General features: G+C 40.6%; 1 protein-coding gene across 2 annotated transcripts in view; it reads left to right on the top strand.

The window, feature by feature from the left end:
- The first annotated feature begins 3,040 nt into the window (after nt 1-3,040).
- The window catches only part of LOC147318527 (uncharacterized), a 28,476-nt gene continuing 14,532 nt past the window's right edge, over nt 3,041-16,984 (top strand). The window contains exons 1-7 of one of the 2 annotated variants that reach the window (XM_086310509.1): nt 3,041-3,202; nt 3,715-3,877; nt 4,055-4,126; nt 4,224-4,300; nt 4,935-5,035; nt 7,994-8,110; nt 9,624-9,698. In XM_086310509.1, coding sequence (XP_086166635.1) covers nt 3,143-3,202; nt 3,715-3,877; nt 4,055-4,126; nt 4,224-4,300; nt 4,935-5,035; nt 7,994-8,110; nt 9,624-9,698 — 665 coding nt within the window. In that variant the 5' untranslated portion in view covers nt 3,041-3,142. Of the gene's footprint in view, nt 3,203-3,228; nt 3,603-3,714; nt 3,878-4,054; nt 4,127-4,223; nt 4,301-4,934; nt 5,036-7,993; nt 8,111-9,623; nt 9,699-16,984 lie in introns of those variants that run through there. The other variant, XM_086310510.1, reaches the window with a different exon arrangement.

Below are 16,984 nucleotides of genomic sequence, written 5' to 3' on the forward strand. Positions count from 1 at the left end.
TTATCATATTTCAGAGAGAAAGATTAGCCTTTATACTCTATTACATTGGACAGCTACAGTTGCTAGCGGCTAGCAGAGTGAGATTTGGCTTGTGAACACGAGATCAGCTGAAACACTTACTAAAGACAGTTTGCTCAGTCACAGTGAACACCTAAAGGAAACCATAACTACCCCCACCCCCTAAAGAACCTCTGATGTTTCGTCTCCACAAAAAGTCGTTGGCACATTTTTTGTTTTTCAAAGTACATATGCTCACAGACAGAGCTACTGAGCAACGCTGCCATTTCACATGACATACAAGCAAGCTGTTTCCTGTATGAGGTTCTGGCTGTAGTGGAGCATCACACCATACAGTCAGATGCCTTTAACAGTGGAAAGCTAACATATTGTGAGATATGTATGCCTCTTCAGAATTTTTTGATGACCTTTGGTGATACCAATAGCCAGTGAGGAACGTTATTCAGTTAACTTGTGCTATGTGACAAAACAGATAGGACAAACAGGAAATAGATTTTGGTGCCCCTGCCATGCTATCTCCATTACACTTCCATTGCATATACATGTAGAAACTCTGTAGCACAGAGCAAAAGTAGATAGTATTGCCTGAAAACAAATGCTGAAAGTGGGCAGCAGGAATGGGAGCAGAAAAATGCCAGAAATGTCAAAATAATAGGTTATTATTTGCACTCAGATGGTCTGTTCTCTGTTTTCAGTGGCTGTCCCACCTTATACAGTTTGTGTTGCTGGAAAGGTACCCTCTAACTACAGATGAAAGGGATTGTGTGAGACTGTGCTGAATGTCAGAGATGGGTTGGGGAAAGCAGCAACACCTTAAAAATGGGCCCTGCCTCCAGAAATGCCACAGATGCAAAAGATGGTGTTGAGGTGACCTGGCAGTGAAGGACTGGCCTTTCATCTGTGCTCGCTGGGAGCATGAAGATGTTATATTTAGCTCGAGGGCAGATTTAGTTTGTGAGCAATGTTAAATTAGAATAACAAATTGTACAAAAAATGAACAAATTGTACACAAAAGTCTTCTTTTACTGTGTTTGTGCTAAAGGACACAGACACTACATGTTAATCCAACATGCTTATTTGGCTCGTACTAATTGTACCTTTTCACCCCAATGTCAGGTGTTGGCTCTAAATCAGTTCAGAAGTGTTTGTATGGATGGATAGATCATAACAACTATATGAATATTATGTACGTTAGGGATAAGAGTGACAGCAAAAATTATTTTAATAATAAAGTTTGTTATGTTAGGATCTTGAAGGATATTCTTGGATGATTTTTCATTTTTTTATTTTAATCATGAATGTTACAACAAAAAGAGACACTATAGATTATGCATCTCAAAATTTGAAAGACTTCTGGGTCATATCTGATGATGTCAGAGTTCAATCACTTCTAAAATCTGAGCTTTGTCAGCAATCGGTCATGTGACCCTCCAACAGTAATCCACAGAAACAAACAACAAATACTGGCCTTTAGTCAGTCTGGCAGTCAAGGCCATCATACATCATCAGAAATTTTTTTTTATATTACTGGATGAATCCTGTTATCAAGTCTAAATCTTTGATGGAAGGAGCTATCTTTGATTTCCCAGCGGATGCAGGCTCGGGTGTTTTGATGGACCACAGATGAAGCCAAGGGCCAGGTGACTGCTGTACAAGCTGCAGAGGAAAGCTGTAGTTGAGAAGCTAGAGTTGTGTGATTAGACCATTATTCTCTCAGTCCTAATTATGCGAGGCTGGAACAGAAGCAAGATGCTGAGAAGGCCCTGCGTCATTAGCTTTAATCAGCCCCGGCTACACTGGAACAAAATCAGCACACAAACACACGCGCAGCCTGCCTGACAGTGTGTCAATACCTGACATTCATCATTTCAGTCCAGCCAGACTTTTTAATTACCGCAATGAATTCCCTACATGGCTCCAGTCACCTGCTATCTAAACAGGGTTTGTTGTTGAGGATTGCCTTTGTCTAGGTACTGTTTAATGACAAAACTGGTTTGGGAGTGGGGGTTGGGGGTGGGATGTCTGACTGTATTCTATTTGTGGGGAATAAAAGGGAAACACTCACCACTCAGAACTTAATGTTCCCTCTCTGTGGACGATTCTGTGATGTCACGGACTGCCTAACGCTTGAATCCTTTCCTGAAACCATAAAGCTTTATTATTTTTCTCTCTGGTGTCTGTGCAAGGCGATTACTCACATGGAGCACTGCCAGACTGCAGGCCCAGTTCACGGTGTGTGCTATAGTGCATTATAGTACTGAATATCATCAGTATGGATGTGACAGTCTCAGAATGACACAAACTGGCACACATGTAGAGCCTGCATTAAAAGCGTCTATTTGCATGAATCACTTGTCATGGAAGCAGCTGTCCTGCAAACCATCAGCGCGTTATTATGCATGATGAGGGCTTGATTAGCTGTTCTAAGAGCAGCGAGGGGATGGCAATCAAAGTCCCCTAGTTTCTACTTATCTTCATCTATTTGGGATATATCAAGTTTTCCATATGTTCAGTCATTGACCTTCAGTTTGCGTTGAGGCCATTTTTCATTGCAAGATGAAGATTTCGTTTTTAGGTCTTATTGCATGGTGATTATGGGGCTATTAATGTTAACTCTCCTGTGTGTGTGTGAGTGTGTGAGCCAATACAGGGAGGGTTTGTGGGAAACAGCGACCCCCGCAGGTCCGTAGTTGTATTGATTCAATCCTGTTGAAAAGGAGAGATTTTAAGTGTCTGTCATTGGTCTCTACAGGTAACAACATAAAACAATACACACTTAGCCACACACCTCGAAAGAATTAATAAAAACTGCAATAACAACATTATTATTATTATTATTATTATTATTATTATTATTATTATTAATAATAATAATAATAATATAGAATTTATTAATGATAAGTTTACTGAGTTTGCAAGGCAAACATTGACAAATCGCAGTGCACATCAAAGAGAGCAGAGAGACGAATGTTACCGTTTTAGAGCGTTGCGCGGTTTGTCCCTCGTCGGCTGCTGTAAGCCGTCCAGGAAGTCAGGCTATTGCTGTATTGATTTCATTCATTCAATACATTTGTGCATGTAGTGTGAATATTACAACATTTGGTAATAAGTTCATTCATTCAGAATGCGTAGGAGAGCTGAAGCTCCGTCATCAGGCAATGAACCTGCCGTTGCTAATAATAAGGTAACGTAACGATAGCAAGCTGTTTGTGGCTACAGGTGACAGTTCTGCTGGCGAGTATTAGCTGACTGAGTCTACAAGCTAACGTGTGTTTCGGTTAGGTAGATGTCTGCTGGTGATATTTATATTTATTTGCTCTTACAGTGGTTTGGAGCATGAACCAGTTTCTGTCAGCTTTCCATTATTTTGTCCAAAGAGAAGAGGAGCCAAACCCCTTAAACAAAACTGCACTATTTACAGCTTTGTTTGTTTGTTTACGGCTTACTTACGGGTTATCTAATGAATATTTTACTTTCAAACGAATCATTGGCAAGCGATCCTCAAAAAAAGAGAAAAGGAAAATAAAAAAGAATGAATAAACGATCTAAGCAGTAACACTTTTGGGCCTGACTCTACGACTGAGGTTAATAAAATCCAACCTCCACACTTTTGAAACATTTCAGTGTTTAATTATAAATCGAGATGTAGAAGTGAGTGTGCAGTCAACGTTACATTTTCTTTTTTGCATAAATGAGGTTCCGGATCAAAGACGGCCCAGCCAAGCTGAAGTCAAAAGCAGTGTGTCTTACAGCTCCGTGCTCGTCAACATTGGGAAGTGTTTGCTTGTGATCATCCTCGTCCCTCCGTTCCTCAACTACGCCTCCCTTCAGAGAGAAGCACAGATGCTCTTGCCTAAAGGTTCACTCATCTTAAAGTCGTTGTTGCCAACATCAATTTTATGTTTTTCTGCAAAATGTAATGTCATTACTTATTAATTGCGTAATTTAAACAGTTATGAAGTTCTCAAAGCTGAATGAGAAGCACTCAGCGAAGCCTAATCTTTGATTCAGTTTTTTCCCCATGTCTTACATCCAGATGGCCAGATTGTTGATGTTGGTTTGGGTCAAAAGATGCATCTTTTGTGTAAAGGACGAGGAAAACCAGTTGGTAATAAGCTGCCTGTATTTTGTTTTCAATTAGTTTTTTCTGGCACATGGCTCTGTTTTTTAGCTAAGCTCTGCCTGATCAGTCTGTTTTCCTGTAGTTATACTGGATGCACCAACTGGAATGTCCTCAGATGTTTGGTTTCACGTTCAAGAGAATGTTGCATCGCTGACAAAGGTGGGGGTTTGACTCACTCACATTACAGAATTAAATGGGTGTCGTTCTGAATGATACTGTGAAATGTTATAGCATTTTATTAATATGACTGAATTTAATATCTCTAAATATCTGAATTAAATAGATCTAGATTAGTCATTTTTGCCATATGCTGTACATTGAGAGTCAGTCAGTCAGCAGTCACACTGGCTTTCCCTCTGACCACCATGGTGAACTTCCCCCAGAATCTGCGACTACAAATGTGGCTGTGTTTTTGTTGTTTGGGTCGTGCTGGGACAGCCCTTGCAGTATCTCTGCCAGCCTCTGTCAGCCTGGTCTTTCTGCCGGCAGAAAGTCCAGGCTGACAGCCTGCCCCATGTTGTTTGTCTGAAATGTGACCCAGATGAAGTCATAGCCATGTTGCGGAAGGTCCTGACACATAAAGTGAAAAAAGACTGCATAAGCAACAACAAGAAAAACAAACATACAGAGCAATGTTTACGCTTGTATCTGGATCTTTTTAGGGCTACTCAGCCATCATGCATTTTTAAAGCGCTTGAACGCAATAAGGCAGGTCTGGACTGTTCTGTAAGGTGAGCTTGGTGTGACTGAAAAAAAAAATCTTCTCGCTGTCCTTGTTTGTCACGCTGCTCAGGTGTGTACATACGACAGAATGGGCCTGGGCTTCAGCAAGCGGCTGATGCAGAATGAAACCACGGGAACAGAGAAGGTTTGGGACATGTCAACGACTGGACGGTGAGCGTGCTGTTTTATGAGACCATCACTCTGAGCGGTTGTAACTATAGACGGCATGTAGAAGACAGACATACGCAATACAGAAATGCACTAAACCTGCACTATTTGTAGTAGGTGATGGGAGAGACAACTCTGGTTGTGAAACACATCAGGTAATATAGAAGTTTATGAGAACGTGCTCCACCTCTCACTTGAATTATTACATCACGAAACATTTTCCTGATCAGTTTGAGGTCACAACCTCTAGTCTCAAGTCATATTTAATATAGCAGGATGTTGATTGTTGATTATTATCCCATTTAGAGTAAAATACATGATAAAGCTTGGCTTGCTTTATTGCTTACCTAGTGGCTTGTTTTCCCCCTGTTTTTCAGTTAGGGCCAGCAATCTGTTTAATAATAAATAAATAAATAAAAAAGATAAAATAGCCAAAATGCCATATTTAAGCCTTTAAAACAATAGTCTACAAATCAGTGGGTGACCTCATCGTAGCTGCAAGATTCTTGTATATGCAGTCTATATTTGTGACATTTAAAATGTGTGTTAATGCCTGCTGCTGTGCAATAATTTTACACTTTAAAACTGCGTCACAGTTAGGATTTGTCTTTTTAAATTCTTGTAATTTTCTTTCTAAATGAATGAGTCTGCTGTTTTTCACTTGCGGGGCCTCCTGTCTCATATATAGGCTGTTGTTGTATTTGTAAACTCAATTTGTATAACTTTAAAAGATGAATTTTCTGTAATACTGATTGCAGGAGGCCAGCATCTGTGTGGAACATACCTGGTTTAATGGCACCTTTTCAGTTTCTATGGCGACCTCGTGTAATGTTTGTATCGGTGTCAGGTCATTGTTTCTCAGCGGCGCACGACGGAAAGTGATATGGGATTTTGAATGCCCGTTTTATTATAAACCCACGGTTGATATCTTCTCTTCTTGCTAAAATGCTAAAGGAGTTATTTAAAACCTTTTCGCACTACTCTGCTCTACATCACACGCGTTGGACGAGGTGCTCAGTAGAAGAAAACGTACCTGTTTTGATGATATGATGAGGCTCGTGACTGATCTCAGTCAGAGTGAAGGCAGAGACAGCGGCAGCTTTTCTAGCACGCTAACCTCCCATCAGTTTCCCATTATACAAGAGTGTTACCCACAATGAGTAAACAAACAGAAGAAGCTGCTGGCCACTCAGCTTGACAAGCTCTAGCTACTGGGAGCTATGGGAGAGAGACAAGCGAGGCAAGCGCGCTTCCAGCAACAATAGCAGACTGTGGCAAGGAGCGTTATGACACAACACTGTCTGAGATGAAAGGAGAGCGGTTGCTTTCACTTTGGTATGTTTTTATTTATGTCTATTTTTTAGGTTTGAATAAGCAAGCACTGCTGACTTTGTTGACCCAGCGGACCGGTTAGCACTGTCGCCTCAGTCCTGGTTTTAAATCTTCCCCGGGGCTTTTCTGTGTGGCGTTGTCATGTTCTCTTCTCATGTCTGTGTGGGCACTGCAGCTTCCTCCCTCAGTCAACATTTTATGACGAAAAAAACCTGTCATCATCAACAACCATGCCATGCTGAAAATCACCTTTCTTCCCTATTATGAATCTCAAATTGAACTTAAATTTTAATAATCTTCTTCGTCTGTAATAATCACGATTCATCCGACTTCTTTGGAACTGTGATCTACAAGATGTTGAATCATGGGGTTTACTTTTTCATTGGACTGCACAGTTGTCCTGTGTATACTTTCTTTTTCACATGATTATCTACTGAGTAAATCAAAGAAAACAGAAAGACAGAAAATGGGGAATATTCTACTTTTCTATCTATTAAAAAACTGAGAGAAAACCCTTTAAAGGTTTCTTGGCAACAGGCAATGTCAGGCATTAATTTTAACCACTGAGCAAAAACGGGCCTTCTTTTGTCTCTTGCAGTGAAGGAGAACAATCCTTATAAAGCATTTTGTTTGTTTGGTATGGTTTTACCTTTTTAGACAACAATTTATGCAACCACTCTCCAGAACATTTAACTCTTTGTTTCCAAAAAGAAACATTTTGCTTCCTTGATGTGACACAAAGCAAAGACCCCAGTACAATAACATCGCAGATTTCACTCGGTGCGTTTGCCATAGCAGAGTAAATATTCACAGGGAATCAGTATTACTTTGATAAAGTAGCTGTTTGGGACTTCTCATTAATGTTCTAGCCGGAGACTGATGTGTGCACATCCTGCTGAACACACTCCAGGCCTCCCCTGCGTCACGCAGCCACAGGATTGGGCTCTAATCATCCTCTCTCTGACATCGTAATGCGTTTGTCGAGCCTTAAATCTGCCTAAGGAATGAGCAGCCGTGATTTGCCGACGGTCAGCAGTCTAGTTTAGTTTGGCGTCCAGCCCGGGGGAAGTGGTCGGCTGCCTGTTTGAGGTGCAAGCAATCAATTTCCCGGGATTCAATATCTGAAGAGGTGTGATGACTCCCTAACCTTAACCCTGTGAGTCTTGTGAAATCTCTTCGTTTCAGGGTGACACCTTGGGTTTGATTTATTAGCACAACAAACCCGGGACGAGCAGATGGCTCTCGCTGCGCCTCATGTAATGATGATGCTCCCCCTGATGATTTAAGTTTGCTGGTGATTGTTTTTCCTGCGGTGTTTTGCAGTGGAAGCGAGCCAGCAGTCCCCCTCCGTTATGCTGTCATTTGGGTTTTTCAGCAGTGCTGTTTATTTTGGTGCCAGATCTGGAAAATTAGACATCAGAAAACTAAAGATACTGCTGATTTGATTTTTTTTAAAAACTGTTTACATTCTTTATTTAGATTATTTTTGCCTCTTAATATAATAATAATGGAAGCAGATTAGAAATTAATGACATTACTGCAGTGCCACCTAGCTAAACAGATATGGTGGCCCAGTTTGCGGTGCATCCTGGTTGTGTGCAGAAGCTCACGAGTGTCGCTGTCTTCCAGGATGGTGGATGATCTGCACCGGCTTCTGGGGGCTGCTGGGATAGTCGGGCCCTTTATCCTGGTGGGCTCTGAGCTTGGCGCACTCAACAGCAGATTCTACACCCACATTCATGATGTGTAAGTACTGCAGACCAAAACTGAGGATTTTGGATGAGGATTGGCATCTAATCCTCCACCCACACCACTAAGTGTTTTCTCAGAGTTACATCAGTTTGGTCAGATTAAACACAGTGATGCCAGTATTACATTATGGAGAAGCGGGATGGTCTGTTTAAAAACTTTAGATTTAGTTTGTTGTTTTTTGGATGAAATCATCTGTAAGTACAACATGAATTCTCTGCTGAAGGAATGCATTTTATACATGCAGTCATGCAATTGGTGCAGAAGAAAGTACCTGATTGTGTTTGGTACCAATTTTCTACAGAGTTTACTTTGCAAAATGAATTGGGAACCAAAATCACATTTCACTATTGATCGGTCTGTTTGGAAGCTATTTGTCGAAAGGAATATTCAGACTTTATTTCACTTTGATTTGGCCACAAACTGAAGTGATTTCCACATCTCCTCCATAAGTGGGAGAGAGTAGACCTGAATGCATTGAACAGGCTATAGTGACAGCAGCACTCCTTTATATGAGTGTGCACAGCTAACATGAAGAAATCCTGGCTATGTTGAACTTGCTTCATAACATAAGAAAGCGGCATTAATAGCAAATTTCAACAGTCTGCGGATCAAAATCATCTTCTTGTGCATCTCCAGGCCACTTTCACCACAGCTGCTGTTTTAGATGAAGAAGCGTGATAACTAAAAACGTAAAAACCCTCAGTTGTCAGTTGTGTATATTGGTACACGAATTTAATTGAATTGTGTTCTTAAAAAGCTTTAAAGGAAACCTGATTATGGACACATGTAGGTAACTTTCTTAACATTAGCATCAGTAGTTTAAATGTGATGTAAAACACTTTCTGCCATGGTTCTTTACTGATGGTTGGAATGGTTTTGGTCCCAATCTGTGAAGATGATTGACCATGATGAATGTAGATGATAGCAGAGGTGGGCGAGGGGAGAGGAGGGTAAAAATTGGTGTTGTTGTAAAAGCCTCCGCTTTCTGTCATCAGCTGTTAGTTTGATCCACAAAATTGCCTCTATCATTTTATGATAAAATCTCTTCTAACAGCAATTTCAAAGATGAATATATACAGTCAAATCTTTTAAGTAAGACTGCATGCCTGAAAATTTCAGGGTTGTGGAGAACCAGCTCTCATCATCAGCCATTATCACTTTTTGCGTGACATTTGGAGATATCGAACAAATTTAAATTAAATTTGCAGTTCTAAAGGAAGCTGGATGTTTGCTTTAAGCCCACGTTTAAGGTCCGCGGTGAAATTGCAGGGTAGGCCTCAAAGTGAAAATGGTTCGAAAGGGGCTTCTAGGGAGCAGCTCCTTTGGAAAGTGCCCGGACGCGTGGCAGAAGATGTCCTTGAGGGGGATATCGGCCAAATTTATATGACTTATTTTGGGGAATCCATCTCAAGCTCATTACTTCCCAGGCCAGGAGGGTAAAGTGGACAAGAGTAGTCAATGAGTCGTTCTTCATCCGACTGTGTGTGTGTCCTCTTGTTGTCCTCAGGCAAGTGTCAGACCTGGTGCTGATTGATCCCATCCCAGAGGACATTTTTGAAGAGGACAAGTGGAAGGAGTACTGGTGAGTTTGTAGTGGAAGGCTTCAGAGGACTGAGTCGGAAGAAGAAAAAAAAGTAAAGATGCAAAGGAGAGAGAGAGAAGATGGAAACATGTCGAAGAAGCAAAAACTGGGAAGGGATGTAGAGTGGGAAAGAAGATTGAGAAAAGAGGAGCGTGGAAAAGGGAGCGAGAAGGATGATAACAGCTCTGAGGGGCAGAGAGGAGGCAGATAAAAAAGCGAGAGGCAGGGAAGAGGTGAAAAAAAGGGAACTGTATCAAGAAAAAAGAGGATTAGCATGAGGGGAAGGGAGGCAGAGGCGCTAGCGAGTCAAACTCTTCCCTTACTGGCATTTATGGCAAGAACAGTTGATTATTTTTAATGGGTGGGGCTCATTAGCATGATTAATTGGAGGCCACAGAAACTCATTAGCTGATTGCACTCACTTGAGCAGGGAACAGATGAGGGGGAAGCCGGGGTTGTGGTGGTGGTCGGAACTGAGTGACAGACAGTGGAATAGCTCTGCTTTAATCCTCCGAGCGATATATGTCAAGTCAGTGTCACAGCATATATCTCATTATGCATTAATTATCATACGCGAGGTGTTAAGTGGGGGGTTGGTTGTTATTAATGATAAGCAAGAGTTCAGAGCAGGACTGTTGGTACCAGGTATGCAGTGCTAACTGTGTTTGTTTACAAGTACGGAGCATGGAGTGAAGCTATTAAAAGGTATTTCTCTGCTGAAGAGATTAGAATTAATCAGATGTACAGTTTTGCCACTGGGATGGCTACGTGATAAACAAACCTCTAGAGTGCAGTTTTAGTGTATTTGTTGTCACCAGGTACAAAACAGAATTTCATGCTCAAAACCTGAGAGACATTATTGTTTCATTGGTAAATGATTTGAAATGTATTTATATTTATGTGCATTTTGTTTTCTTTACGTGGTCTTGAACAATAGTTCTTCAGACTTTCTGAAGGTCTCTGAGATTTTCTTTAGACGTTGGCTGCTTTTTCACTCACTCACAGTCCAACCCTTAAATCCGACCATTTCAGTCAGAGTCAAATATTAAATATATTTAAAAAATATTTTTTTGTTTGTTAAGCTACTTCAGATGGACCAATGGGTCATTCAAGCATAATTGAATGGTTCTAACTAAAGGAGTGAACCAGCGTGGTGTGTCCACATAATAGACAACACAGAACCCAACAGCCTATACACCAGCTTGTTGTAAAACGCATCATTTTTTTGCATTTCGAACATTTTTGAACAACATTAAGACTGTCTGTTTGCAATCAGTGATTCCCAAAGAACTATTCGCTGAAAACTCAGCTTATCTTTCCATGGTGTGCAGTGTGTCCTTAAAATAATGAGGAAACTGGACAAGTATAGGACAAAAGAAATGTCGGGCCATCTGCAGAACCTAAATGTTGTGTACTTAAGAAATAGAAGAAAATACAGCAAAGACATGACACAGCCCTTGAGATATTCATCTGGATGTTCAGTTGATCTTTCTATTGTTTACTGAAGCTTCATCAGAAATGGTCTCAGTGGCTGTCAGGAAGCTATTCTTCAAATCAAATCATCAAATCAAAATTTATTTATATAGCACATATTAAAACAACAGTGTTGACCACAGTGCTTCACAGTCAGTAAAAACACGAGACAATTAAAACAAACAATAAAACAGGACAACAAACAATAGGTAACAACACAATAAGCTAAAACAGCCAACTAGTTAGAATCAAAGGCCAAAGTAAAAAGATAAGTTTTAAGACGTGATTTAAAAGACTGGATAGACTCGGCAGTACGAATATGTACAGGGAGGTTATTCCAGAGTCTGGGTGCCACGGTTGCAAAGGCCCGGTCTCCTCTCGACTTCATTCGAGACCTAGGTTGCATTCTTAAGGAAGTGAAACAAGGAAAAAAGGCCTCATTACTAAACTGGACTGAAAGTCAGTAAGAAAAAGTCTGATGGAGCGATGAAAAGATTTGACAGTTGCCAAAATTGAATTATGAGTGTAAAAAGTTCCCAGCAGAGCGTTGAGCTGTGTGAGGTGATCAGATGTGGATGATTGGTGTACACTGAAGCTTGATTAAAGAAGTCCATGATTTTTTACGAGTACTGTGGTAGAGTTGCTTTGGTATAAATTGTTTCCACCATAATTTTATACTTTAGACACGCTTTCATTAACATAACTGAATAGAAATGAGCTTTATAAAAATAACATTTTTTTTATTTATTTATTTTTTTCACCAGAGTTGATTAGTTAAATCTTAATTAAATTCTGGCCTTATTAGAAATCAAACTCGCTTGTAATTATTCACAGTTATCCAAAAGTAATTCTAGATTTATGCCCCAATAAAATTAATTTGTATCGTACAAAAATAATCATTTTGAGGGACTACATTGGTTTAGCATAAAATAAACTAGCCTGATACTGAGCTTTGGAGAACCACAAGTTACCATTAAAGGTTTTAAATTGGCAAATAAACATGTTTATCACATCTTCGTTTCCTGTGCAAAAATTCTGCTCGTATATCTTTGTACAGATATAATTAATAAAGGATGCAAGGAGAGGCAAATCAGTTAGAACAGATGCAGACGTAAAGGACTGCGTATGGCATAAGAATGTAAATAACAGGATGGTAAAATCAGTGGTGAAAGGAAGGTTATTTAGTTGTTCCTAAGAAATGTTGCAACCACAGCTCTGTCTGCCAGTATTAGGCCACAGCCTGTATAAGGATGAGTGAAGGCAGATAAGAAATGGATCCCTGAAAATGGCCTAATTTGTACGGGACTCAAAGTGGAGCAGCACCATTTATCAGGGGTATGTGTTCAATTATCCTCTGATTAATAGGCATTCATTTCACTGGGTACATGACACGGCAGCAACGATCCAATTACTCTATGGCTGATTTCATTTATATATTGCTTCTCCAAAGACTTACATTTAGTCAGTTTAAAAAAACAGCTCCATCATCTGCGCTTTGATTTCCATGGATGACTATGTAGGAATGAGGGAAACTGCACGAAGACCCAAAGCATGTTCAGCACCAGTCCGCTCACGCCAGCGTCACCACACCACTGACATTCTTGCGTTACTTCATCATTTTCCTTGTTTTACCTTGTTTGTTTCACAAACTTGCATGTCTTCTCTGTCTTCGATGTAGATTTATTAGCTGTATGACGTCTTATATTATTTGGTGGACATGATAAGTAATGCAGGAGGGAGCAGGACTGCACCTGAGCAGGATTGTGGGGAGACCGTATCAGCTTTGCTCTGGGACTGGAGGATTTACACATCAAAGACCAGCTCATTAACAGAGGCTCTCTCCCAAAATTAGTTCTGTTACATCCTACAAAATGAATCGGCCCCATCTCCTGAGAATGCCATGTGTGTGTGTTCGTGCGCGTGTAGGCGTTTGCTTTTGCACACTTGTTGTAAAGGGTCAGCTTTCTTACTTGGGATTTTGGGCTGCAGACATCGCAGCATGTGTCGCTTTGCTTGCGAGCATAGATAATACCGCCTGATGAAAAATCAAGCAGAGGGTCTATCATTGAGATTAGGAGAAGCCTCGGCGTACGTCTGGACAAATTGCATTCGGCACAAAAGCCGGCCACGGGTCGGGGTCACTCGGCACCGTCCGTTTTTGTTTCACCAGTGTGAGCAGAGAATCATTTTCGTCTTTCCACTTGAAAAAGGAGCCTTATTTCTTTAATTTAAACCAATCTCTCAGTATCTGTTTGTGTGAGCATGTTAATAGATTGGAGTGTGAAATGCATTTCTGAGGCTTTGGTCTTGCTTTATCTGGACTTTGAATATAAAGGCTTTTTTTCATAGACTGAAAAAAAATCAGATAATCTTTTATTTTTTATTTAATCCATAACAGCAGCATTACATGACTGATTGGTCTGAATACTGAACGTTTACTGACAGTGATGTGATCCCATGTAGTGATCTCCATGACATAATCATGCCCATTTTTAATCCAGTGCTGTGTCAGGGCATTAAGATCATGGGCACTCAGTATTCATTTTTCAGCCTTGAGATTTCTCCAGATTTTCTGAATCTTTTGATGATATTATATCCTGTCAATGAAGCGATATTCAAAGAAAACCGTTCTGAAATTGTTCCACAATTTTAGAGATATGCTTTTTTGCAGTTAATGAAACTGACCTCTCTAAGATGTTCTTTTGCTACCCAGTCGTGTGACTGACATGTTGCCAATTAAAGTAATTAGTTGCGAGATGTTTTCTTTTAGTACACCTTACTTTTCCAGCCATTTGTTGCTGCCGTCCTAATTTTTTCAGATGTGTTACTGCCATCTAATTCCAAATGAGTCAGTATTTTTTCAATATACCTTCTCTATATTTATTCCAATCCTCTCTGTATATACCAAATCCCTGTAATCTTACCTCGATATCAACTACTGGTGTATTTATAGGTAAATAATACGTTAAGCATTTTCAGATCGCACAGCACTTAATTCTTGCAGCTTATTTTGAAGGCTACAAATATTCAGATGAGCAATTTTTAAACTTTTCTTTTAAAGATGTCTAATAGCTTATAGTTTAATTCCACTGGCATCCTGATTTTAATATTATTACATTAAGATGAGCCACCAAAGTTTCTCTTACAAAGAGCCAAGCGTAGCCGCTTACAGCATAACTGCCCTTTGCTCTAGCGTCGAGTTCAAGTTCAAACTTCCTGTAGCCGTTTCAGCAACATGGTTTATAAGAATTTGTCCTTCATGTGCTCACACACACCCCAAGACACATCCAACAAAACACAACAAGGCAGGTAAAAGTTCAAATCTTTTCTTTCTCAGTCATTCATAAACAGTAGTGTGTTCCCATTTTTTTTCATGATGACTTCCTGATCCTTGATCTACAGGAATTCACTAAGATGCTTCGAGCTCTTATCTACGTCTCTTAACTTTCCCCAGTCTATGACTTTGTTCAGTTTGAACTTGATTGGCGTCTGTTTTTAGCCTGGTGATTAGTAGTTCACTCTGAGCAATCTCAGGTTATTCCATCAATCATGTCATTCCTTTTGCTTTGTTTTTTTTTCAGCTTAATCCAAACACTCGACTAGGAAATTGGTTCTTTTGTTTTATGAATCAAGTATTGTATCTGTAAAGAATCTAAATGGTGATTCTTCTCTTTTTAACTCCTCATACATTTTCTTGCTGAGCAAGCATTTCTTTGAGAAAGACCGAATGTACAAACTCTGCCTCGGTTACAGTCCTCTCGTTCGTCCATGTTGTCTGTTTTTTCTCATTTCCTCTCTTTCTCTCGCTCTGTAATGATGGATGAAAACTGTGCTGACAGTCAGACTGCCCTGACTCTCTAGATGGCCATTTAATGATCAGAGATTCCAGCTGGAATGAGACAGATTGGTTGGTGTTAAGTACCAAAACAATTACACTAACAATGCTGCATTTAAAGCAAGAGTTTTGCTGTGGTTTTACACACTCCTGTCTTCTGCAGCCAGGCGTGCACACGTGTGATATAAAACTAATTTAAGCCATTGGGAATATATTTGCTCAGAGAGCAGAAACGGAGGGGAGTGGTCTTGTCTAATGGGATGGTCCTTCTAATGAATGCTGATTGACTGACAGACGCTCCGTTTTAATGTACTATTACTGTGTTTAGTGTAACTCAGTCCTCAGAGGAGCACTGCTTGAACATCTCTTTATCCCTTTCCTCTCAATCTCAGGTCTTTTAAGTGTTTCTAATTATTAGGTGTGTTTTTAGTTTTTGGTGTTTGAATCTATTATCATGTTTAGAACAGAAGAATTCCATCTGAGACCGTCCCAACAAGTTTATGTGCGCGTGCTGTATAAATCCAGCATATTTTCAGTGCATTCTGTTGCTGTAAATTAGAATACATGATGCATGTAAAGAGGAAGATGAAGGAGGTTGTTCTGTAGAGTGTCTCACTGTGGGCCTGACAGCTGTGGCAGTGGGCCTGGCTCTAACCCTGAGTGAGTTAAGAGTCCCAAAGTGAAAATGACACTTTGTGCACCATTCATCATCCCGCTGCTCATTAATATTCTCCACAAAGCACGGACACAGACAGACTCCGAGTCATGATAACACAAACATTTATGCATGCACGTACTCTATATTTGCACATCACACGCTGCTGGCCGCACAGCGTGCTGCGTTGTGCAGCAGTTAGACACGTTTCGCAGCTCACCTGGAGCCTGCTCTGCATGACGGGCAGCGTATGACTGTCGTTTTGATTGACGACCCTTCGGCCGCTCACAGCTGCTGCTGGCGTGATTTATAAGCCAGACAGGTTCAGTCCAAGTGTTTCCATCCCGTCCACCCTGTACTTCGTTAGTGGATAAATTTACAGGCGTAACAAAATTTTCTCTCCTCCCCCCTACTTCTGTATGGTCCCTTCCCTTATTGTGATATTTAAACCTTCCAATTATACTCAGATTGCTACAGCAGTAATTTAATACTTTAAGTGGCGTTATGTAATCTCTGAGCTCTCTTGCTCCCTGTCTCCTTTATCCTTCGTTGGTAAACAGCAGCAGCAGTGACGACATGCCCACTTGCCCCCTCAGAGCCCATTCGCTTTCAGCGTCAGTTTGCGTTCAATAACTCACTGGAGAACAGCCCTGCTCTAAAACCTCCTCGGGGATCCTCTGCTGAGATTGGCAGCAACCACCCAGCCCCGGGCTGCTGTATGGTGGGAGCAAGGGAAGGGAGTAGAGACTATATTTAATATGAGGAAATATGTCTTGGGGTATGTTTTGTGACATGATAATAAGGCTAGTCAAGTTACACAACACAGTTTCTTCACATATACAGCATGGGTTCTCATCCATTGCTTCATAAGTGTGTCATTCATTATGAATCACACTGTGGTTCTGAAATGGCTCCCACTGTGGCAAGAGCTTCCTGCTGTCTTTCCCTGACTCAGCTGTTCACTGAATCCCCGATGAGTCAGGAATGCCAGTTAATTGTAATTAGAACCACTGTAAGCGTAACTATTGCTGTTATGCTGCGCTAATGAAACAGGGCTGTCCCGGCCCCTGTGTATTTACCCCAGTGTAACCTATAGTATTGATGCAGGGAGGAGGAGGCAGGGAACTGACCGTGGTGCAACACTGGCACCTTGTGGTTGTGCTCAGTATTACATGTCTGTGTTTAACTTTTCCTTTTAATTTAGACAATTATTCCAAGTTATTATGCTCTTATTTCCTGTTTGGAAGGATTCTTAACACTTAAGAAAATGTTTTGCTTGCGAGGTTTCAAAGTGCGTCTTGTACAAATGATGGGTTGGTAATC

The sequence above is a fragment of the Aulonocara sp. 'chitande type north' Nkhata Bay genome, linkage group LG11 (genome assembly GCF_057382095.1).
Source record: "Aulonocara sp. 'chitande type north' Nkhata Bay isolate Kocher_YH1m ecotype deep benthic linkage group LG11, A_spYH_male_GT1.1, whole genome shotgun sequence".
Classification (NCBI taxonomy): Eukaryota; Metazoa; Chordata; class Actinopteri; order Cichliformes; family Cichlidae; genus Aulonocara; species Aulonocara sp. 'chitande type north' Nkhata Bay.